This window comes from Salarias fasciatus, chromosome 7, assembly GCF_902148845.1.
Source record: "Salarias fasciatus chromosome 7, fSalaFa1.1, whole genome shotgun sequence".
NCBI classification, from domain to species: Eukaryota; Metazoa; Chordata; class Actinopteri; order Blenniiformes; family Blenniidae; genus Salarias; species Salarias fasciatus.
In genome coordinates this window covers 13755649-13780168 of record NC_043751.1, presented here as the reverse complement: position 1 = coordinate 13780168, position 24520 = coordinate 13755649, and the positions used below count along the sequence as shown (strand labels likewise).

Sequence of the window (24520 nt, the reverse complement as noted above, 5' to 3'; positions counted from 1 at the left end):
TTTTCTCTCGGCAGTGTGAGAGTACTTTTTTCGCCATTACCATGACAACACAGAGGTCCAGGACTCGGCGTAATGAAATTAAAAGTCTGACTAATGCGGAGGGGAAGTGCGGCCAGGGGAACCTGCTTTGCCCGCAAAGTGGAATTAAGTGCCAGCCAGGACTCACGATGAACGGCAGTCGACACTGCAGTCATGTTGGAACAGATGTAAACAAATTAATACTTTTCTCACCCTGCATGGGTACGCTCAATTTCAAATAGGCAAAGGGATTGTAAAACACTTTTCCCACACATCCACTCCATGTCACACAGATGGCAGAAAGTATGAAGGGTAATAAAAAAAAGTGAGAAATCCCCTGTGTGTGCACTTATCGCTCCCACTGTAATTACCAGTTGGGGGGGGGAAAAAAAAAATTGGTCTCCTGTCATGACCTTTTTTCATCACCGTTCATGTCTTTTCCTGTCACGTTGCTTCTGTGTCTAAGTTGGCCTTTCACAGTAGGACATAGCCTGAAATTCCATTTGAGTGACCTTTACTTACAGCATCAGCTGCCACTGCAAGAACTCCTCACACAGCCTTTACCGACTAAACCCGGGCCTCTCCATTTCACTTATTACCATTTTGACTCATTTCAATTCGGCTCGATATACTGTATATTGCATTATACGGAGCGACGGAGGGAGAGAGGACAGACATCGAGGAAGAGATCGAGAGTACGGTCAAGGGCCAGCGGCACTCTTTTCCTCTCATCTGCATACTGTCAAAATAAACATTTCCCTTCATCATTTCCCTTGAACCTCTTCTCCTTAATGTTGAGTCTCACCTCCCTTTATTTCTTGCGGCGCTCACCTTGTGCTCTCTCTCTTTGTTCCTCTGTCGCTCGCTTAGCCCCGACGTTTGGCAGATATAGTTAATTCCTGCTGCTTTTCAACCCCTGCAGTGACTCCATGGCCTGGCTACACAATTAGGAGCTCATTACTTGCTAATACACAGACTAGGAGACAGACAAAGGCAGTCAGTGCCTTTTTTTTTTGTGTTATGTGCTCCTCTCCTCCATCATTTTATCTCTCTTTCTCTCTCTCTTTCTCTCTCTCTCTCTCTCTCTCTCTCTTCCTCTCTCTCTCCCCAGGCACTATTTAAGCAAAAGGGTGCAATTTTTTCTCCTCCTCCTCATCATACCCTCTGCAACAGTTCATCTTTTCCATGATGCATAATGAGTCTGCATATGCTGAGAAGAATTAATAGTTCAGTCTCCTTCTTTAAAGCGTTGTTTTTTTTTTAAATCAAATGGGATATACTCTCAGTCCATATATTTCTTCAACATTTCAGTTTCTGCTTTTAATTTATTTTTTGCCCTATTTATCATTAAATAGCCTAAATGTTTTTTTTAAAGGCTGTTTGTTCGACTGCAGGCAGTGTGTTTTGAATCCTCTTCCCTGGTGTTTTTTTTCTCAGGTCCTGTTCAGAGCTCAGGGTCGTCATCTAAAAGCATTTCGAGACAGCCTCACAGGTGTAAAGGCAAGGTCGGCTCTGGCAAACTCCCTCTGTGGCACCGTTTGCATCATTTCTCAGTATCTGGCCGCCACTGCTGAAATGCCAATTTACTCAGCAAGGGGTCTCGCGGCATAGCGGCGGATGAAGGGTATGTGCTGTTTACTAGAGCATTCTGCGACAGCTGACCGGATGATGAAAGAGACGCTGCAGAGGGCTGGCATTTAGTTTTGTGCCACCGATGGCTAATGTTGGAGACTGGAATTAATGGAACAGATGTTTGTTTGACAGGAGAACTTCTTTTCTTCCTGAAGTCCGATAAGCACACACAAGCCTCTAAGTCGATATTTGTCGGGCTTTATGTATGCGTGCTCATTTTCCGGCTCTTTGCGTGCGTGTGCGTCAAACAACACCGCTTTTTGTCAACATCTATGCTGTGAGCAGCTTTGCACTTCCAACATCTAAATCTCATTTTAGTCGCATCCCTCCTTCCCTCGTCTGCTACTTCTCGCTGTGAAGGTAATCCCAAGGTGATGTTAATAGGCTGGGATTCTGTTGAAATTGCCACTGTCATCTCTGAGAGGATTAGATGGACAATTGCTTGTGTGAAGCCCAAGCCAAGTGGTGGAAAAAATTTCGCAACAAAACAACTTTTTTCTTTTTTCTTTTTTCTGAAAGTGCCCTATATCCACATCCTATGAGTAAATGCTACACTGGATATTATGGCTTCACTATAGAGCTGGCACTGTAAAGCATTTATGTCCTGATCTCCATTTTAATGTAAATGCAGATGGACTCATAAACAGCAAAAATAAACCAATCCGCTGGTATTTACAGGCTCAGTGTGATCTATGATCCCAGATTAATGGGAGACCAGTGTCTGATTAATGGACCCATATTTAGCCAAGCCAGACTAATTCAGCTAGTTGTTGTTAGGATTCAAAGGCAGAGGAGGACGATAATTACCAGGCCTTGTCTGATAAAAGAGGCTGTTAAACTATTATATATTATTAACTTATAGGAAAGTGAAACACTGAATGTTGTGCTACTGCAGCCAGAGAGCAGTGCGGGGGAAAAGTTTACGTTTATATTTATGTTTCAATCAGCCTTTAAATATTCACAGGATTACATAAACAGCTTTTTAAAGAATCAGTTGCTGGAACTAATTTCCTATAATAGCTAAACTATAACTGTTCATTTTAAGCCCACGGCTGTTATTGTCTGCAGCTTCATGTAAAGGAGACAAATCATTTGTTTAGCATATTGAGTGGATTTCATAATACATTTTAAAGCCAATAATCAAAAGACTAAACTTCTCCAAACATTTTCAGTAGAGGCAATTAATATTACACCAGTTAATGGTTACTTGTGATAGTATTCAATCCCTGTTTATGTAAATTATCTCCATGAGTAGCAAAATATCTATTGTGGAAAAGAGGTTTCAATTCACCGTAATATTGCCATGTAATATTTATCTGTATACAATTTCTCTTGCGTTGATACTGTAAAATCACATATTCCAGACCACTCTTTTGGTCTGATTAGCACATTGCTTCCCTCTTCATCCCTCTCTTTGTTTTTCCTGCCGGCTGTTCTCTGGTGCTATTTCAGCCCACAGTTGTGTCATCAATAATGCAGCCGTTTTAACAAGGCTCAGGCTTTTAGGAGGGTTTGCCTTCAAGTCACTGGGTGGTCACAACCTAGCTGGGAAAAAAAAAAAAGAAAAATCTTTGATTTTGTACTGAGAGCAGAAATAAATCTGCGGCTAACAGGCATTTTATGGCTTTATTTATGTCGTTATCAAGGCTGTTTCCTTTGAACCTTGCAAATGATGGAACAGTGGAAGGCCGGGATGTCAGTGTCTGGCCGGAGATTTGTGAGACTCACTGGCTGCTTTACTGTTGGCAAAAAAAAAAAGGTAGCTGAAGAGAAAAAGTACACAGAGCCAGTGTGTCTTTCCATAAAGTCGATATCCATCTTGAACATATTTTGTTTACATTTTCACACAGAGACAATAAAGAGTATTGTGAAGCACTGCAAACAGCAAACAGCCTCGTGCTGAGCTGTGACTGTATCCTATGAGGCGCAACTCATGCTGCTTAATTTTGTGTGGCGCATGTGGACTAAGATTGGTTACAAGTGATGTTTTTTTTTTCAGGAAATATGGGCTGTTTGTTTTTTGAATAATGGTCCTCTAAATTATTGCTTTTCCACAATGTCTGTGATGAAGCTTTGCGCCATAGGAGGCGAGACGATGTACATTTATTCAGAAATACTGGCTGACATAAGACTGCAGATGCATTGTGGAAAAATATTCTATAGATAATATGCACGCTGAGATAATGATTGTTTTCTGTTTGTTGCTGTCTTGCCTTTGTTTATAGAAAGCATTGTAGCTCAATTTAATGACTTTTTCAGGCTTTTCACATCATGTAATGTTCTCTTCGGCTGACATATTCTAATGGCTCTTTGGATAGTGAGGCAATAGGTGATTATTCCTTAATATTAGACAGACTGCAGTGTATTTATTTCATGACACAAAAACAACTGCATTGATAGTGACTAATCCACTTTCATCCTATATAGATGGCACTCTAGACTTTCTTAGGATGTCCTTGGATTCCTGCTCTGTGGACGCTTACTCACTACGTCATATAAAATGTAGATTTGTATGTTTTCCTCATGATAAACTAATGGAAGGAACTTAAAGTGAGTCTACCCCTTTGTATCTCACCAAAAAACTCTGAACTTCATGAATATGCAAATAGGCCGATGCCTCTTGGCGCCCTCGCGTGTCATGTCACACCCACACTCACTGCAGTGTCACTGGTGCGATTACACTTTGAACCGCACATCCTCTCAAACCACACACTGGATCCCAAAATCAAGTCTAACTGCATTTCTCTGAGCGAGTTTCTTGCGTCTGTGTTGTGATTCTTTTGGTATTTGATTCAGCAGAATGAGTGGGTTGGAGGATTTGTGTTTCAACTGTGTTCTTTTCCTCAGGATATTGACATACGGTATACTGATATATCCATGTTTTCTAGTTGTACACACAGATGTGCAAGTGCTATACTTGTATCTTCAATGTCACATAAAATGAGAAAAGCACAAAAAAAAAAAAATATTTACTGCTGTGAAGGAACATTTTTTTTAATATGAGCCTTTAGAAAATTAACCTTGTAGTCAATAATTTCAGGTGAGGGAATAAGCACTTGAAGACTGCACTCAGTTTTTAATTAATGTAAGCATTGTCACTATAATAATCTTGCTTATCTTCATTTGAGAAGTTTTTACACTGCCACATTAGATTAAAGCTCACAGTAGAGAAGTTCATTACAACCTCAAGAACATGTTTGATTACAGCTGTGTCTGTTTTCACATCCTCCATAAACAAAGGAGTGATGATGACCAGATCGGAAGTCGATGCATCTCCACCACTCATCCTTGAAAGTGCGAAGCTCTTCAGACTCAATTAAAAATGACAAACATTGCTGCCGTGCAGCTCTGTCACAGTCTCGCTGTCTAACTTTTACAATAGTCATGATACGATCGCATAACAGCGGGTGAAGTTGTGTATTCTGAGCCATAGCTGCAGAGAGAGAAAGGTTTGCTCTGTATCCTGGCTTTCTCTGCACCGTCACTGGTATTTTTTCTTTTTAACTTGCAATAAATGATAAAGAAAAATCAAATGAATGTTAAACAGCTGTTGTCACACATTTCCTGCAGGATAACTTGCACTTACACAACAATGCTGTGTGCTGAGCTGAAGTCAATAAAATCACGCTGAATTATTGTGGTGATATTTTTACCAGCTGAGAACACATCGAATTATAGAATGTATGAAAGTGGTAAAACAGCTGCAGGAATTCTTTTATTGTGCTCCAGTTAAGATCTAAGGAGAAATTTGTGAAACTTGCACTGCCAGCTTGTTGGTTTCTGCTGCATTTAGATTTCAGTGTGTGAAAAGAAACCTACTTTTCAGACTTGGTCCACTTGTTTGAACTGTAGGTCTGTTGACTGCAATGTTGTGGAGTTCATTTATTTATTTGGACCAAAGATATATGAGCAAAACTTTAGATATTCAACTGACCCAGTGGCATCAACACAAATGTAAAGTTGCTCTGCACCTGTTTCGTGGTTGCTATTCTCTAAGTAATAATTAATTTTTATTCTAATATCAAAATCTCCTAAAGACATGAGTTTATTTTCAAACGCAAAAAAATAGTTTTTTTTAGAAATCCATAAAATTACCTTTTTTTTCCTCACTACTTTTCATGCATGATTTTTTTTTCTTGCAACTATACAAATCTGTTTAATTTTAAATGTGTCAGCAGCACACAGGTTGTTTCATGTCTGACTGCAACGTCCACAAGTGGCGTATCTGCTCTGCAGGATTGAAAATTTCACATCATACTATTGCTATCCGTGCTAACATTTGTACACTGACGTTTTCGTTTAGCTAGCTGTGAAGGAAATGCCATTTAGTTTATTTTGAATATCATGTGTTCCTTACTTCTAAACTCTCCAAATCTCTGCATACACTGTTATATTTCCATTCTTAATAATGTCAGTGCAGGACATAAGGCATGTCAGTCCCTACTTGGCATAAACGCACTTTCGGTTTGAAGTTTCCACATCTTAATTGTGTTTGCCGAATTTGATCCAAACTATTTGTGAAGTCACAGAATGCATTCGCATACTCCCTAAAATATGATTCACTGAGCACTGGAAAACTTTCCGCCCTTCAGCAGATGAATATGAAAACAGCCTTCTAGTTTTAAACTCTGCTCATACATCATTTGGCACAGTGAAGCTCAAAAACTCAGCCGCAGGAACAAGGAAGGGAAAAAAAAACACACAGTTTTGAGTGCAGGGGCGCTTTGAACAAGACAGGTCAACAACATTATGTAAAGCACTTTAAATTTAAAGAGGAAGTTGTGGTGAAAGGAAAGGACGTTTATGGCCGAACCGCCGGTCTTTAAGCTATGTTCAGCGTTTGAAAGGACCTTGGAGTTCTGTTGATTTTGGGTTATTTTTGAGCCAGTACTGACTAATCATCCTAAGCTGTCAACAAATGTGGCATTTCAGCAGCTTTGTGTGACGAAGTGTAAACATGGTTTTATTGGGATCATTGAGACAACACAGGAAAAGGTGTGAGCCCGAGGAGATAGAAGTTTTTAATACTGTGGGTGAAATACAAACATCAATTAAATGGAAATGGTTTTTTTTTCTTTCTATTTTCAGTAAAGTTTCTCATTTATATGGCTACTTTCTCAAAACTATCACAGAAACAACAGAAATACTAAAAACAATATTGTTTTTAGTGTCACTCGAGGGTGCTGTTTTTATGTAATATAACCACCCACAAACGCAGGCAAAGAGCAGTATGCTGCAAACATTCCAGCTCTTTAATCTGTTTCTTTGTTGTTTTGGCATGCTCAGCGTCGAGTGCAAGGTAAGTATGTTTCTTGACATGTGATGCAGATGATGCAATAGCGAGTGTACACTTTATTGGAGAAGTGCCATTAAGTTAAGGGTGAACAACAAACTGTTCAGTTTTCTTGTGCATGCTCAAAACTATTTAATACAACTGTAGAACACATGCACAGTAACAGCAATTTCTGGAACATTCCATTTTTTTATTGTTCACAAGGAGGAGCATTTTCAAAAATTTCATTTGCTGTGTAAAGCGCACACCCAAAATGCAAAAAAGTTTGCGGTTTTCACTTGAAATCATGTAAATGAGGATTCTGTTGAAAACTGAACTTATCAATATGTCTTAATTTGCAAGTTGCAACTATACACAAGTAGACTTGTGCAAACTTGTGGAGGTTTTCTTTTAAAGTTTATTGCAGGTTGGTACATATTATAGCAATAAATTGCAGCGATTGCTTTAACAAAACTCTGCCTTTAACAACAAAGCTAAGTTTCACTCTCCTCATCCTGCCCTGAGGATGGAAGCAGCGTAAAACAAAATAACCCAGAGTGAAGAACGCGTTTGCCGCTCTGACCTCTCATATCCATCTTCTTCTAGTTTTGGAATAACAGAAGTTGTTGCTGAAAGAAGACTTGCTCACAGCCGGTTTTCTCTTGTGAAATGGTCTTACTTTTTAGGCTGTTCTGCACATTAAAAGGATCTCAGAGAAGATGGCCCACATATTGAGTAAACCAGTCTCCTATCAAGTGAACAATAATGTTTGACAAGGATGTGGGGATCCAGCAGCGTACGCACATCAAATAGGAAGCATATAGGACAGCAGCGTCATGCATACATGATCAGTGAAAGCATCTCAGGGTTTCTGACTATGAGTAGCTTGATGCTAGACTCAGATAGTCTTTTTTAAATAAAAAATTGTATATTTCTTTTGAATTATAAATCGATAGGATGCAGCGGTAGCCATATGCTAAAACTCCTTTATGCAGTTTGATATTTTTATTTACAATACTTAATATTAATATGCTTCTAATATTATGCCAACATTCCGCCTGCTACAATTTTTGATATTTGACCCACAGCTTCCGCTGAGATAAACTTATCTTTGAGTCCTCATGAGAGTTTGTTCTTATTTGTGTTTGGAAAATATAAACTGGCATATACAATTATGTCTAGAATTACCAGTGATGGTAATTCCACCTACTATCACTTTTAGATGATTGTGTGCAACTGTGGGATGATGTGCAATCACCGTCTCCATGCATCCATCGTATATACATTTTTATCAATTTCAGAGCTGAAAAAGAAGTCAAATCAGTCCACCACAGGGCAAACACAAGTCATTATTAGCTTTAAACATGTTTTTGACCACTAGGCCGCAGTAGCCTCAGAAAACCCATGTATGTAGAAAACAGCCCAATACAAATAGTAAGTAAGTTTGTAAAATTTATTTATTTAGATCAGCGTCACAAAGTGCGTCAGAGTGGCAAAACATCATATGAAGATCAGAGATGTAAAGATAAGAGAACATTCAACAGATCATGTAACATGTACAGTACATACAAACAGAGCAATAACAAATCATATAGACAGTACATTTTACTGCCAAGACAGCGCTGTCTTTAACCGTGCTATGCCAATTTTATCTATTAATTTTGATTAGGTAACCAGAAGCATCAGTATTTGTTTTGTTTTTTTTGTATGTGTGTGTAAATGTTTTCACCATGGTAACAAATTACTGCCCAGGTAGATGCATTTTTTATGCAAAAGCCAATTTAACAGAATGAATGTACAACATGCACCAAAGACCTTTTAGTTCTTTTAAGTGCATTAATGTTAAGCAAGTATTATTAGGCCTGTAGGGCATAAGATCTACTTAATGACTTTTGATTTGACTGTCTTTACAAGCTTAATTGCATTCTAAAGCTGTTTTCTCTCTATTTTCTTCATCAGGTATTCACTGAATTATTGACTGATGTGAGTGAGCACAGCATGCAGCGAGTCTCCCTTCCGGGGCTGACTGACCTCCATTTAGCAAACAAAATATTTTATGTATGTTATTTATCTAATTAATGTACACTGGTTTAATTTCAGCTGTAAAAATTTTCCAACTTGCACTGTGCTCTTCATGCATTAAAATTAAATTATGTTTGAACTGAACTGGGAGTTTTGCTCAATTACTCTTTTAGCTTTAGTTTGTTGATTGTTTATTTAAGCTTTTATCGCCAGCTAACAGTGCAAACAGAATAGCAACATTGCAGGTTGCGAAGCTGGTGGCATCCCGGTTCAAGTCCAGAGGATTCATAGCGAACGATTCATCCCGATTCACCACGAAATACTGAAAGCGTCTCAGAGTGAGACTAACCGGTTTCATATTATTCCGGCTTGCTGTCTGTTTCCATGCATGACTGCTCTTTTCTCTATCTCCCCCCCGTTAAGGCCTTACTTGCTCTGTTGCTCTGTGCTTATGCTGCCCTCCCTGTGTGTGTGTGTGTGTGTGTGTGTGTGTGTGTGTGTGTGTGTGTGTGTGTGTGTGTGTGTGTGTCTGCAGGGTGCCATTAATTGATGCAGGCCAGGTTCTTTACACTTGTGCTTATTTATGCTGGATGCCTTAGTGAGCCAAAGGAACAGGAGGGAGCATCTTTTCCTCTCTCTGGGAAGTTCTTTCCTCTTTTTTTTTTTCCCCGAGACACATAAACACACATGCGACATGCGCACACACAAAGAAAGATAGGGCTAAATCACCTCCACCCCCCACTGTGCATCACAGCCTCCAGCTTGTGCAGCCAGCCCATTAAGAGTCTGGCGTAATTGAAAAATAAGTTTCTATCCTTGAGCCTGGAAAAGCTAGTTTTTATTCAGAGCTAGGCCGTATTGATTCACTCCTCCCTTATCCTACTACACAACCAGACCTTGCTGTCCGTGTTTGTATTGACATTATCAGGCAGTAAAGTAACTCGGCCGACTCTTTTCAGCTCCAAACAGAATTTCACATAATTCACTTGAGACTCGCTCCTCCTCCCCCCAAGCATGATGGACAAAGAGCTTTCGTTTAGGGAGAGTTGAAAAGGAGGGGCTTTCTGTGGGAAGAAACCTTTTTTTTTTCTATTCTCTTTCTGGAAAGCTCGAAATCTCTCCCTGATAAACATTTTATTGTGATGCTTCTCCCAAAGCCTCGGCATTACTTTGACTCCAAGTCTAGCTTACAAAGTCCACAAAGTCAGACCAATCAATTCTCCTGTGCCGTTTCAATCTGAGGCTCAACCTTTTACCCTCGACTAATCAATGCAGGTTAGACATCTAAGCCTGCTGAGGAAGATGAGGTTAAAACAGTAACAGCCAAGCCAATAGTCATCTCAGATATAGATTTATATCACTGACCTTTCATGTGCAGAGCAGAGGGAATAGAACTTGCTTAGGGCAGCTATTACTGGAAATCCAGGGGCAGAAAATGATGCTACTGTCCACCTCTCGGTTCCATTTTTATTACCTCCCTGCCTTTTTCTGTCATAAATGTGCCACGAGTCCAGTTGTATCTTGATTTTTATTTGTTTCACTTGCCTCTTGCTCCACCTTTGTCCCTTCGCGGTGGAAACGTTTAAAAGCTCCCTCCCACATACTGTTGGTGAACTCCTCGTGACACCTCTCTGCACTTCAGCTGAACAGAGCTGTCCTGCCTCTGTCCAGCATCAGAGCATCGTCCACGGTGTGTTGCTGCCAGTGGCAAATCCCAAGGTCGAAACAGGCCTACGGTGGTCTTACAAAGGAGGTGAGGCCTTGATATGCTTCAAGGTTTATTAAACTTTCAATAGGTGCTGTCAAGAGTAATATAGATTTTATTACCAAATTAGCTGTGCAATGTTGGGATTGCGTCCTGACATTTGGCATGAAAATATTCATGAGACCTGGAAGACAGTAGCAGATGTGGGTGGATTGACCTGTCTTTGCATATTCAGCGAATTGCTCAGGGTGCTCCAAAGTCTCCAGGCTGCCATTTCCTGAAATCATTATGTATGAAGTGTACCCATGGAAAATCCTGGAATGAAAGTTGGAGGCTTGCCATTTATGCATTGACCTGATTTTTGCTTGTTCAAATGAGCAACTGAAGTCAAAGATGATGAATAATTGACAAACCTTTTAAGAAATTGTGGGCGCATGTTTCCCAGAGCTTTCCAGTTACTCATCCACAACAGTTTAATTCCATATTTGTGTTTGCATCTCGGTACACAGGCATGATTTTTTTTTTCTTGGTTTAGACATTTGTCAACGTCAAAATGTCTGTTTTCGTTAAAGAGCCTGTTTGTACTTTTTCCATGACATCTGTTGTTTTTGTTTGTCACAGATCATATACATATAAATATATGACATGATGTTTCCAGTTTTCATTGACACTGAACTTAGGATATTCATACGTCGACAAAGCCTCATAGTTACAGCGTTGTAATACCTCCAGTGGTTTTCAACAGACTTTTCTGAAAGGGGTTTCCTCACTTGAACCCTCTTAAAACCTGTATGTATATAAAGGATTAAGTTACTTATGATTAAGAGTCTGCAGTGTGTAATGAACTGCTCGGTGAAGTGGGCAGCCAGAGATTAGGCCAGATTTTCTTACTAGCCAGCTTCAAACCAACAGCTGTTATCAGTCCAGTGGATTTGTGGACATTGCTACATTTTAATAGAGTCTGACTGTGTCCTCTGAGCAAGCAGGTAGTTTATCAGTTATGGCAAAACACAGAGACTGGCCTTGGATCTTAAAAAGTTGTTGCATTTATAGCACCTACACTTTACTCACTGAACACTGGATGCCCTATTCTTTTGACTGAGGTGCATTGAATGTAACTTTCAGACATATTTTTGAAGTGTTCCGCTGGTCACTGAAAGCCTGAATGATATTGGCTACATTTACATGGTCACTTCTGCTCAATCCCATTTTCCGTTGGTGACGAGCGCACATGATCTCACATTCAGCTTTACCTGGAGGAAGGATTCGTTTTCAAGCTATTTCTATTTTTTGTTTCTTTTGAAGATGCAGCACTAAAGAAACCTTGCTGTGGAGCAAGGACAGCTTTTACTTGCATTGCTGTGTTGACACTGTTGCGTTGCCAACACCATTTTCTTTAAACGGCGTGTTTGTAGCACACGTTGCGACGTCGTGTAACAGATGGGTTCAACAGGTACATTATATTTAAACAAAGTACTCCTGCACAAATTAATTGTGTTCATGATATAGTGCATCTCCGTCTGTTTCTGTTTGCACACGATACCTGTTAATAATTTATTAATTCTGAATATAATACTCAGATCTAATTCGAGGAAAGCCATTAAATCTGCATGATTTTTTTTTAATTATGTTAAAAACTTCACCAATTTTGCAGGTAAACTTATAAGGAAAGACATATTTACATATTTATAGATATGGATTTTCAATGAGAGAAATAGAGTTGGTGTGATTTAAAGAAATAATTTAACAAGGTGATTCAATCTGTTATAATATAATCCCATCCACCTTCCCATCGCTTCCCTAATTGCACATCAAGTAGAATATAAATCAGCATGAGGCAATGAAACATTACATTTGGGATTGTTTTGCCTTTAGAATATTCCAGATTGAATTTCAGTATTATTCAAGGCCTCTGGGAAATTAGGCCTGTGTTTATGCTGAGAGTTCGTTTTTATTTCAAATTATAACCGAGGTAAGAGGCGCTCTCTGCAAAGAGTAGCAGCGACGGCAGCTGAGCCAATATTGTGGAAAGAGAGGATTTCACCCAGGGTGAACCACTGAAACTTTATGGGAGTGATTCAGACTGAAAATGTAAAATGCTAATTTAAACAGTATCCCGCTGACGTCTCCACTCTCCACGATTTAACAGCCTAAACGGGAATTTAGTGGACGCAGACATGGTGAAGGGTGAGGGACAGGAGGCAGACGATGGGTGTACAGAGGCAAGGGTAGCATAGTCAATATTTACTCTGAGTAATTGGCCCACACTTCCCTCGTCATCCCCGTCTTATCTCCTCCACCATGTGACCACAGCAGTACACACATTGTAGGACCGCTCTGCCCCCAGCTATCCACATCATGATGGTTAAAAACATACGAGATGACGGAGGGAGGCTCTATGCATCGGCACGGTTGTCTCCATTAGAAGTCTCCGGGTCACCTTGGGACTGTAGCAGTGTCCATGGAGGAAGTGCAGCGACTTATTATAGTGTTTCTCTCATGCGCACTTCTGTAATGAGCTGTGTAGCTACACTTACTGCGGTAATGAGGTGTACTTGTTCGTTAGCTCAGCGGTAAACCACTGTAAGCATTGGGGCTTATTACGGCATCGATGGAGTGACAAGGGCATCGGGATAAGATGTGTTGAGCTTGCCAAAAGATGGACTCACAATCTGGATGCGAGAAGTGCTGCCTGCAAAAGGTTTGCTTTTGGCGGTGTCAGAGACTCGTGGGAAAAGATGAGCTGTCTGTCAGCCATCTTTCTTTTTTTGCTCTTTTGGCCGTCTCTCAAACACAGTCACTTACACACACAGCACACAGTCCTTTCTCTGTCCTTTCATGCTCTCAAAGCAACTTTCCAATTAACCTGATACTTCAAGCAGTCAGCTCTTTGAAGTCATTTTACGTGGTTTTCCTCAGTTCTGCCTTTTGTGTGACTCTGTATTCATATTTTTCTTCTTTGTTGTCTTTTGCAGTGAACTGTATATGTCTGAGTGCCTGCTTGTTGGTCTGTGAACGCTTATGAAAAGCTCTTGGAGAGGTATACACCAAATGTGAAAACTTTTAGGTGAACAAAGTTTGATGTGGTCAAAAAAGTAGAGATTCGCTCTTAAAAAAAGATGAAAAAGTTGAAGATGAACAGATTTTGCGTGAAAGTATCCCATTGAAGAGTTGCATGATAAGACACAGATGGCATTCTGTTGCTTTAAAGCTGTTGGATCATTAAAAGCTTTGCCCTCTTTAGGACCTCCATGACCCCTAAACAGTTTTAATTCATTCATCTGCATCTCCGCCATTCCTGCCATGATTCTGAGGGATCTCAATGTTTGGGGGGCTGAAGGAGAGATGCAGATATGAACGAATGAACTGAGGGAGTGAGCGTCCTTGTAAATTATTGATAGTGGAGATTAATGTAAACATATCGATGCTTCAGAGTTGAATTAAAAGAAAACTGTTCAAAGTCACGTTTGACTACACGAGATGTGGTAGTGAGTGTAAAGGCAACGACGCTCTGCTGAAGATCTGGCTAGTAGTCTGCTCCGTAGTGACGCCACGCACTATAAGATCAGGAGAGGAAGATCCGGTTGTGTGTGCCAGGTTTTAGCTGTCCCTCAGAACTTTTCAGTTTTAATCACATCCAACCTGCTCACTCCGTATGACAACCTCAGCATTTTTATTTCTGCTTCCTCCAGCGCCGCTGCCACTAAGAGGTGTCACACTCATTTTCGTTCAGGGGCCACAAGCTGCTCATTTTCATTTTGAGTTGGCTGGACCAGTAAAATAGTGGCATAATAACCTAACTTCAAAGTTTTTCATTGTTGTGACTGTTAATAAATATTTGATAAAATCTATGTTATTGCATAACATTTCAAAAGTACCAAAAAGTATTCCAGTCTCAACAGAAAGCCAGTTTGATAATACTATCTCATGCAAAACACATTGAACTGTCCAAAAATCATCTATAACAGTTGCATTTTGCCGCCTTTTGCCTGCACGTTTTTAGAAATTCACCCCAATAACAAGACTTCGAGGATCATGCTGGCTTGCTATCAATAAAGCTTTCATGGCAGTCCATTGATATCTCAGCTGCTTCTCAGAAAAACTGTGTTAAAAAGTTGATAGTTTCTTTGCTTGGTGGTTTGGCGGGCCAGATTGGAACCTCTCGCGGACCGACTTTGGCCCACAGGCTTTATGTTTGACACACCTGCTCTAAACCATTCATCACGACAGGTCTCATTACTGTTTAAATCCAATAAGAGATGATTATTTTTAGTTGACTAAAATGTATAATCAGACTGAGAGGACTGTTAGTCTTAATACTTTCTCATGAATTTCTCTTGAAGCTCCCTTTTCATCTCTCAACTTCATCTTTGTGCATTGCAAAAGACAAAGGAGGAGTTTGCATCATCCCCACAGAGAACTGAAAGGGCCATTCTGTCTCATTTAAATATGGATCTATACATGGCTTCCAGTGCCAGCTGTGTCGAAAGGCATCGAGAGAAGGATGATGCAAGAGCAGATTATTTCTGCGTGTCAGATACTTAGTCGTTTTCTGGGAGCCCGCTCCATCAGCCGAGTGAATATCAACTAACTGCTGAAAATGTAATCTTTGGATATGAATTCACAAAATCTGAAAAAAGACATTTTGTGTGTGTGTGTGCACTAGAAGTCATGTAGTGTCTCTGTAAGGATTCATATGAGAAAACAAACCTAGTTTTCTCTGCCGAAGTGGGAGGTATCTGATTTATTTTGGAATTTTGAAAGAATTGACAGATCATCCGCTCTTCAAGCATCACGACAGTGCGACGGGGATCACATTACACCATCCTTAAGGGAAACACGGGAACTTTGGAGGCATTGTTTTATTTCTTTACTGCTGTTTTATTACCATTTTTCTCATTTTCACATCACTGCCCTTCATGAAGAAATAAAGGGGGGGCGTTGTACAGGTCCAAACTCTCTCACAGCAGGTTCACCTTCCGCCTGTTGCTCACAAGTATAATGAAGTGACTTACCAACTGAACCCAGTTGCTGCGCTGCGGCGTAGAAATGCTCCCCAGTCTATCTAGAACTCCTCATTACTGCCACATAGTTTTGTTTACGGGCTAACCTGCTCGCCACAAAGAGGCAAACCTCAGCCAAAAGGCCATGTTTCACATTCCAGCCCATTATCCTGCAGCTGCACTGCGTCAACTCCAAATGCCCCAAACTAATTCAGGGCGCATGCTTCTGTGTGTTTATTTCAGGTCTGTGCTTGTATATCAGTGTCTGAGGTGTATTGAGGTGCATATCTGCTCTGTTTGTATACGAGTGTTTTTTGGTGTTTGTATCCTCATGTCTCCTGTTATGATATTGCCCATACTGTTAACACTGAATAATAATTTTCAAATAAAACCTATTGTTTAGTATTTGTTCATCTTTAGAGACAGGAGATATTTGCAGTCTTCCATTTTGGCTGGAATGACAGCTGTATCCCCCCTACCTGTTTGATTGCACCAATACTATATCTTGTCATCCTTATCGCTGTGTCCCTTCGTGTGTTTATCAATCCAGAGAGCCAGCTGCTTCCAGGGAGCAACTTCACCACAGAGTGCAACAACCCCGGGAACTTCATGTGTGGAGATGGGAAGTGTGTCCCGGGCGGGTGGCAGTGCGACGGACTGCCGGACTGCTTTGACAAGAGTGACGAAAAAGGCTGTCGTAAGTCCCAGCAGACCCCTCATTATCTTTGCCTTGACCTCCTGTCTGTGCGCGTCAGCACTGAAAAGCTGGATGGTCTGTTCAGCGCACCGTCGTGTTTTGAACTCTTCTCATTCTCAGGCTGTAGTTCTGCCCTCTTCTCTGTCCACAGACACGGCCATGAGGCCTATTTAAACCTCATTCTCTGCCAATTTAAATCAACCTCCCTCCTCAATCCTCCAATTTCTCTCCCCCACAGCGTGCACCCATTCCTCCCCCCTCTCCGCTTGTCTCTTGGCCCCAGTTTGGCATTAGGGCGAGACTTAATATCATCAAAGCAAAGGCCGATTGCCTCTGTGTGCACGAATAGTGGCACATACATAATTCTACTGTAAGGCTACAGTAATAGTTCACTTTTGATCCCTGCATTTAGTCGGCTTTGATCTTTCTGGTCTGCTGCTCCGCCTTTTCTCCCTCCCTATCTCATCCAGAGCCCCACATAAGGATTGGATTGCTGATGAAGATTGACTTTGAGGCGCTGCCACAGTGCATTGACCCCCCCCCCCCCCAATTTCCCGACATTTTCGTCTCTCTCATCTCCTCGCCCTCCTGTTTTCACTCCTCTCTTCATCTCATCTGATGATTTTTTTTGGCTTTTGGCTCGTAATTTGCTTTGCGGAGGCTTGTTTTCAGTCTCCTGCAGCAGTTTCTTTCTTCTGACCAAGCTAATTCTCAGCCAAGAAGCAGAAAAAAAAGGAAAATTACATATGGTTTCCCCTCCGTTCTGTCACCTCTCGTCTTTTCTCCCTTCTTCCCCTCCTCAAGCAGTCACTTCTTTTACTGCTCTCGCTTGTTGGCAGCTCGGGGAACAGGCAGGCAACTTGTCACAAAGTTGTGTCCCAAGGCACACACATTCACACACACCCTCCATACACACACATACAGGCACGAATGCACTCGCACACTGCCTGGATTGCTAAACTTTTACAGTTATCAATCATTTTTTGCCTGGTCATTAAATGTGAATATGCAGAGCTGTCTAATATATTAGGCTCTTTTCATTACGTATACCTCTGCCAGACATACTCGCTTCTTGTTTATTTCATTAATGCTACCTACACGGACAAGTTCTGTGGCCCAGATTCTCATCACTCAGTGACCTTAAACTGTCAACACCTGTCAGACCCGCAGAAAGAGTATTTGGATGCACTTGGAATATTTGAATCAGAATTAGATTTAGTCAGAGTTCATATTCTACCAATCATGCCAGTGAATTTTAAGCTCTTTGCTGCAAATACTTTAAGTTTTTTTGTTGTTGTTTTTTTTCTTTCTTGCCCATGGGTGTCATTATTTCGACTTTATTGTGGTTAAAATGAAAAAAAAAATTAGTTATCACCCGGCATCACAGTCAGCTTTCCTCTGTTGTCAGAGGACTATTTATGTTTGTTGCAGACATCTACATTATCTGTTCTGGCGTAAGTGGGCCTTATTATCCTCAAATAGAAGGCTAGTTGTCAGTCGATATCTTTGGTGACTCCTCCACAAAAAAATCCCAAGACAAATCTCTGGCTCCATTACAGGCTCTGCAGAGACAAACAGACAAGACAGACAGATGGCGGTATGGGAAACAAGGGAGTAAAGGAGGGAGAAGGGGCCGGAAGGAGGACTCATTACGGTGGCTTCACCAGGATTTCTGTCTGCATGTGTATTATCTGAAGAAAACACAATGCCTGGAAACTTTGAGACTGCAGCTTTCGAGCCTCTGCAAGAAGATCATAATTAGTCACCCCCCCTCCAACAAAACCCACACACACACTCCCGGTTATGTATATATTTAACAAAGTGGGGTGTTGGATTTAATGGAAGACAGTTTGTTGACTTAGCTTACTCTCCTTCTGTCAGAGACCGGCATGATTAATGAGTCTGAGTGCAGACTCCTCAGCAAATCACCCTCATTTTAAACGTAATATTACCATCAGACTGACTTTCTTTACCTTTATACACCCGGATATCACATAGTGTATCTGATTATGTCCGACCGCTGTTCCTTCCAATCACAGTAATCACCATCGAGGCAGAGCAGTGTTGACCACTGCAGGATATTAAATTTCCTCCCGTCTTTAATATGAGCGGATGGCTTCAGTCAGGAAGATCCCGTGAACATGTGCTATATCGCGCATTCATGGGAAAATTAACATATTTCATACATAATTTTTAACCAACCTCTCCATCTATTTGAAGTACCTGGAAATGCACTGCCGTAACGTTCCACATCGTTAACGTTTTAGCAATTCTGCGCTTGTTAGACATCGACAGTGTGTTGTCAGTGTGCATGCATGCATACTCAATGATTTAGTGTGTGAAATGTGTATAATATATACATCTCTGGCTCATTTTTCTGCAGCCTGTTTTTTACCTCATGCGCTTGCAGTAAAAGACAGCTGCAGAGTAGATCCTCTGTAAGCTTGTGTTGTTTAGCCAGCAGATCAGGCTGAAGTGAGTGTTTCCCATCCAAGAACCACCAATCTGGAGCCTGAAGTAAAGGTCACTTGTGGTAACAGCTCTCTGGAGTCCCATTAATGAGAATTTTGTTTATGAAAAAACACACAGCCAAGGTCAGTTTTGACTCAGAATTGAAGTTTTTCTTTTTAAGGTAAACATGCAAACATACTTTTCTCTATGTCAGAAATCTGCAAAAAAAAAAAAAAAAGTTTTTTTCAAACACACTCTCTCCAGAGTGTAATGTGGTGCAATCAATCCAATTAGTGCAAAAGTGATGCAAGACAGATCCACCCAGGCATGAACTTGAGATGACACTTTTTGATTTTTGTCTTCTTACCAGCAGTTAACTTCTTTCTGCTTTTTTTTCTTTTTACTTGACCTGACTTTAATTTATTTGAGTACTACCCGTAAGTAAGGAGATTTGGAGGCGAATCGTGCAAACCCAGTCTGCATCTACTTGCCTCAATCTATTTGTTGTAATAGTGTCCCAGACTGTTCTGCCTGACAGGCCAAAAATATTCTCCTGAATGGCCAAGACTGTTTATTCACTTGGAAAAGACAGGCTTCTGTCTTACTCCAGCATTCTGCTGCTCCCTCAAGCAAAGGGGTCAACTTGAGCCATGTAAATACTTTTTTTTACTGGCTTTTAAATAACTGTGCTGAGAGAGAAAGGTAATATCTTCACACAAAGTATTATTGCATTAAATATGCAGCTCACTGTAATACTGTCCTGCTGCGTGTGACTCCAGGACCCCCGGCAGTACACATCGTTTTTATCCATCCAATTTTTTTTTAAGGCAAGCAGCCTCTACTTTGCTATTCAGCTCAGATGAAAACTGGTTAGTAGCTTTTTGAGTAGTGACCACATGCATGTGTTTTGGCAGGTTCAGAGGTCTTCAAGAAGACGTTCAGGGACAGCCTGCTGAATATTTTCCCCATTCAGAAGTACCATTTTCCTCTCTGGTGTGGGTACGACTGCAGTCCGGGAGAGCGTTAGACGAAATGGATGCTGGCAGAGGAGGGAAGGGGGCGAGCTGACTGGGCTTGCGTGGCCTCACAGCCAGGATTAGCCTCTTTGCCCCCGTCTTGGGAGGGCACGTGCAGACAGCAGAGGAGGGAGATATAGAACGGCCGAAGGGGTGAGTTGACATGATGTATGAAGCAGAAACGGCTACTCAGAACGAGGGGAGTCAGAATTGTTGTTAAAGGAAAGAGAAAAGACAAAGAAGCAAATTTCAAAGTGCTGACTGTGCACCCAAAAAGGTCTGTTTCCCCCGACAACTCTAACAATAAGAACTCTGCTTTTAATTCAAAACACCGTCACTCGAGCAGAATATCAAAATCAGACTTTATTAGCCAAACAAAAGTGTCCAGTTTTTACCTTTTTTTTTTCTTTCTTTTAAGCATTTACATGTTGTATCTTCAGCCATTCTGTGCTTGTCACTGGCTGTTTTCACAAATAAGTGAAATATGCCTACTTTTGCACTCAGACTTTGAGCACATAACTGTGTTCACACTGTCGAGTAAACGAAAATGCAGTGTGCTGTGAGCGCCCAGATGGCGAGCTCAGAAAGTTGAGTGTAAAACACTTGACACTTCTCACATTCAAGGCTCGCTGTCTTGGCTTCATAGTGAAAACGCGGGAAGCTGCAGCTGTCGTGGCATCATCACTGATCAGTTTAGACTAATGAAGAAAGATAAAGAACTAAAACGCTACAAATCTGTTTATGAAGTTTCTACTAGAATGTGCCGTGTTTGTCATCTCCCGTCTTCAGCAGTCATATTTAGCCGCGGGTCATATATCAAGCAACATATAATTTGTGTGGCTTGATTTAAAAAAATTAGAAATGTTTGCAGTGTTGTGGTCTTCAGCTTCATTTGAAAGTCAAGCCAAATGCATTGGACTGATGGGATTGTTACACTTGATCTGTCTTAATCAGTTCGTCAGTGATGATCGCACTGAAGGAATGGTGAGCAGCAGAAAGTTTTCCAGCCATTTTAAGAGTATAATGATATTTAATATCATTTGGAAGTTGTCATGACATAGTGCTCTAGTTATTAATCTAGGTAGCCATGCTCAACAATCAGAGTAAAAATAAATTGTCACAATGAATCCCTGAATTATTTGAATTCCCCAAATAATACTGCATTATTGCTTGATGTATTCTTATTTATTGTTTTGTTCTTACTCCTTTGGTATCTTAATATACTATTCAATTATTCTACACTGTGTGGCGCAGTGCTGTGAAGAATTGTCCTTCAGGATTGATAAAGTATAATCGATTCCATTTTATTCTATATACAAAAGCCTGGGGCAGCTTCAATGGTGCTGTTCAGTTTTACTTGTTTGCTGACCTCCACCAAATTCTCATGAGACTTTGGGTTTAAAATAGCTCCGAAGCACTTTTCAACGACAAAGTTCTCCTCACCAGCAGCGGTGGAACTCTTAAAGAAAACAACACTTGAGACAGATTGGTTCCGATTTAGATCTCTGGACAAACACAAACCAAACTCGCCATGAGAAGAAGAGTGGGCGGTTTGAATTAGAGATGTTTGTTAATATCATCAGTAGAGTGACCGAGGCGCAGGCTCCAAACTCGCAGATCCTTATAGCTCTGTCAGAGGGTTTTATTTCCCTCTGCCCTGCTTCACTGCGAGTGTTTGTATTTGTGGCACTGTGTGGGTGTGTGGTTCAGGGAGACTCAGTGGAAAGAAAAAGCAGGTGATATTAGGAGCTGCCATTTGCGGTACTTAAACTGGAGCGCCTCTTGGTTTGTGCACTTTTGTTTTCTGTCTCGCCGGAAAAAACCCTGTCAAGAGAGCAAAATTGAAACAGAAGAACTTGGAAAATACAGGGTGTGTGTAGAGCAGTAATGTGAGGAAAAGTGTGGAAAGCCGAATAAGGTTTAATGGGACCGAGTCTGAAGAATTCCAAGAGCTTAATGGTTGACTGATCAATAGCCTGGTGTAATTAATACTGGGGAACAGGGATAAAATATTCAGTAGGGTCTTACAGTCTCTCGTTCTGACTCTTGCTATGTCTCCCGGTCTTTCTGCTATTTCAGACTGAATACTGTTCCTGATTCATTGATAGTCACAAATTAGGCAAAATGATATCTTTGAAATCTTCAAAGGCATAAAAAATGCTGCCTTGTCATTTTCGAAGACAATGTTGAGCACGACCAATTCAAACAAGGAGATTCTAACTGTATTTTGCCGTCTATGATGAATATTGCAGCAGCGCTCTCATCTTTCGGATCAGCCACCGTTTTTTCGCAATTGCCCTTGCTTTTCATCCCCTTTTATTGGAAATTGTTGAAAAATTACTGATATATTCCTCATGCTGTTTGATGGAGCCAAACCAGCTGCCTCATCTCACGCAGAGTCGGATGGTTTTGTTGAGCACCTAAATGTTTGGCTCTTGAGATGAAGGGAGCTATATATTGTTGCATTGCCTCTCACAGAAGACTATTGTATTGTCGGAGTGTGCAGCGCTCAGACAGTGAAATGTACGGAGTGATTATTTTGATCCCCAGGCCGGCTAGACTGAAACTACTTGTGCCCTTCTTGCTTACACCCTGACTCCATTACCTATTGATTTCCTCCCCTCAGAAATGCTCGGCAAGGTCAGAGAAACCTTTTGAAGTTCTCGGCTGTCTCTGCTCTCGCTCGGCTTCGGTTTTCACTGTGTTTTCTTTCTTGTTAGTCACTTTTTCCAGTCCTCCGTCTCCTCACTCTGTCAATCATGCATGCCCATCATCACTGAGCCTACCTGTGCTGAACAAGTTATTCTGCCCTCCGAGGAATCGGGGAAAAAAAGAGAAAGGGGGAGAACTGTGGAGGGCATAGAGGTGTGTATTGGGAAAGAGTAAAGCGTACAGGAGTCGGTCTGTTGGATTCAGCCTGACATGAATGCAGAAGTCACAAGGGAGCTCCAGAAAAACCGGCGATATTCTGTTTCAGATTTGTGCTAAATTATGAAATAAATTACACTCAAATCCAAAATATGCTGCAGTAAGAAAGGGTTTAAACTTTGTTTTACCTTAGATTAAGAAAAGTGAAATTGTTTTTTTTGTTGTTTTTGTTTTGTTTTGTTAAATCTAATGAAATAAATTCGAAGGGTTTTGTGGAAAAATTGTAATTAAAAATGCTTTGAAATAACATGGAGTTGTATGAGAGATGACAGACGAGAGACAGATCAGGGCAGTTCCATCTCCTTGTTCCTGCGTCCTCCAACGTGAACCGCTCATGTTTTTCTGCCAGTGATAGTTTTACCTCGAGGAATCGACTCGACTGCTAACCTCATTCGTTTTCATTTGTGCTGCTCAGCTGAACACTGGAACTAAGTTTGGAAGCTTTCCAACACCCTGCCTGCCTTTTCGTAAACAACTTCTACAAAGGCTTTAGGGGGAGAGAAAGAATATATGTAGCAAGAAAGTAAAGCAGAAGCACAGCAATGACAAAGGGCCAAAGATACATTGGAATGAATTGTGAAAGGTTAGAGAATAAAACTGTGGAGCTCAAATAAAGCAGCGCTACCTGATTCAAAGACAGTGTTTAACTTTGAACTGGAGGAGACCAAGACAGTTTAGAGAACTAAAGACCGTCACAGAACTATCAAAGGAAGCTCAATAAGTTGGTCTTTTCTACCACCCTCAGTTTACTCCATCTAATTAATTTTTTGTCTTGCTGCTGTGAAAGCTGCTCGGCAAAGGCCGTTAAGGGCCAAGCCACACCAAAATACAGCTGGGAACATTAGCCCGATCCCACCAGCGAGCTGAGTCCCTCCCATCCACACATTTTCTTTCACGAGCTCGTCCTTCATGTGACTGTTGAGCTGATTTGCAGCACAAACACTGGGTCAAATGAATCCCAGCCAGCAGTAGAAGCGGTAATGAGGATTCAGTTGTGAGAGAGAGTGAATGAGGGATCTCAGCACAATATCCCCACTGTCCTTCCAGCACAGCTCCGTAGCTGATAATAACTGGAGTGGCAAGAGTACAATTGACGATTGTAAAGAATTCTGTTATCACTTTGAATAAGATTCTATCACCTTCATCCATTTCTTTTTCTTGTGTGAGTTGTCTGGCTTGTTCTGTTCTGCTCCCTTCTGGATTGGTTTGTTTTCTTCTGTTCTGGTTTGTTCACAGTCCCTTTTCTGTGAGTTCAAGATTTGCCATTCCTCAGAAAAAAACAAATCTCCACGAAAAATTCAAGTTTGCAAATGTGCAGAAATGTATTTTCTTGTTTGTAAAAAGAAAAAAAATTTGCATTTGTGAAAAAAAATAGAAGTTCCTTTGCAAATATCCTGTTTACAGACACAAAGCATAAAACTGCAGGCGAGACTCTGAAGTTGCAGTTCTGAATTTCATCTTTACACCTCAATTTGATTGGATGGCAATAAAATACTCTCGCCTCAGTCCATGTTGAAATTCTAGAGTCTCTTTGCAGTTTTATGCTTCATATCTGTAAACAGGATGTTTGCAAATAACTTTTTTTTTATACAAGTGCAAATCTTTTTTTACATTCATGCAAATCCTTTTCTATTCATTCATAAACTTTACTAGATGGCAAAACTTCATTTAGAGATACAAACTCTAAGATTTTGTAAAAACATTTATTTACAGAAGCAAAATAATTATGAATTCGTTTTGAAACCAGATTTTTCTGTTTTATGTTATCTTCACATC

General features: G+C 40.8%; 1 protein-coding gene across 2 annotated transcripts in view; it reads left to right on the top strand.

The window, feature by feature from the left end:
- Positions 1-24520, top strand: part of ldlrad3 (low density lipoprotein receptor class A domain containing 3) — an 81136-nt gene that overhangs the window by 15141 nt on the left and 41475 nt on the right. For both annotated transcript variants that reach the window (XM_030096828.1, XM_030096827.1), the window contains exon 2: positions 16203-16349. In XM_030096828.1, coding sequence (XP_029952688.1) covers positions 16203-16349 — 147 coding nt within the window. The remainder of the gene's footprint in view (positions 1-16202; positions 16350-24520) is intronic.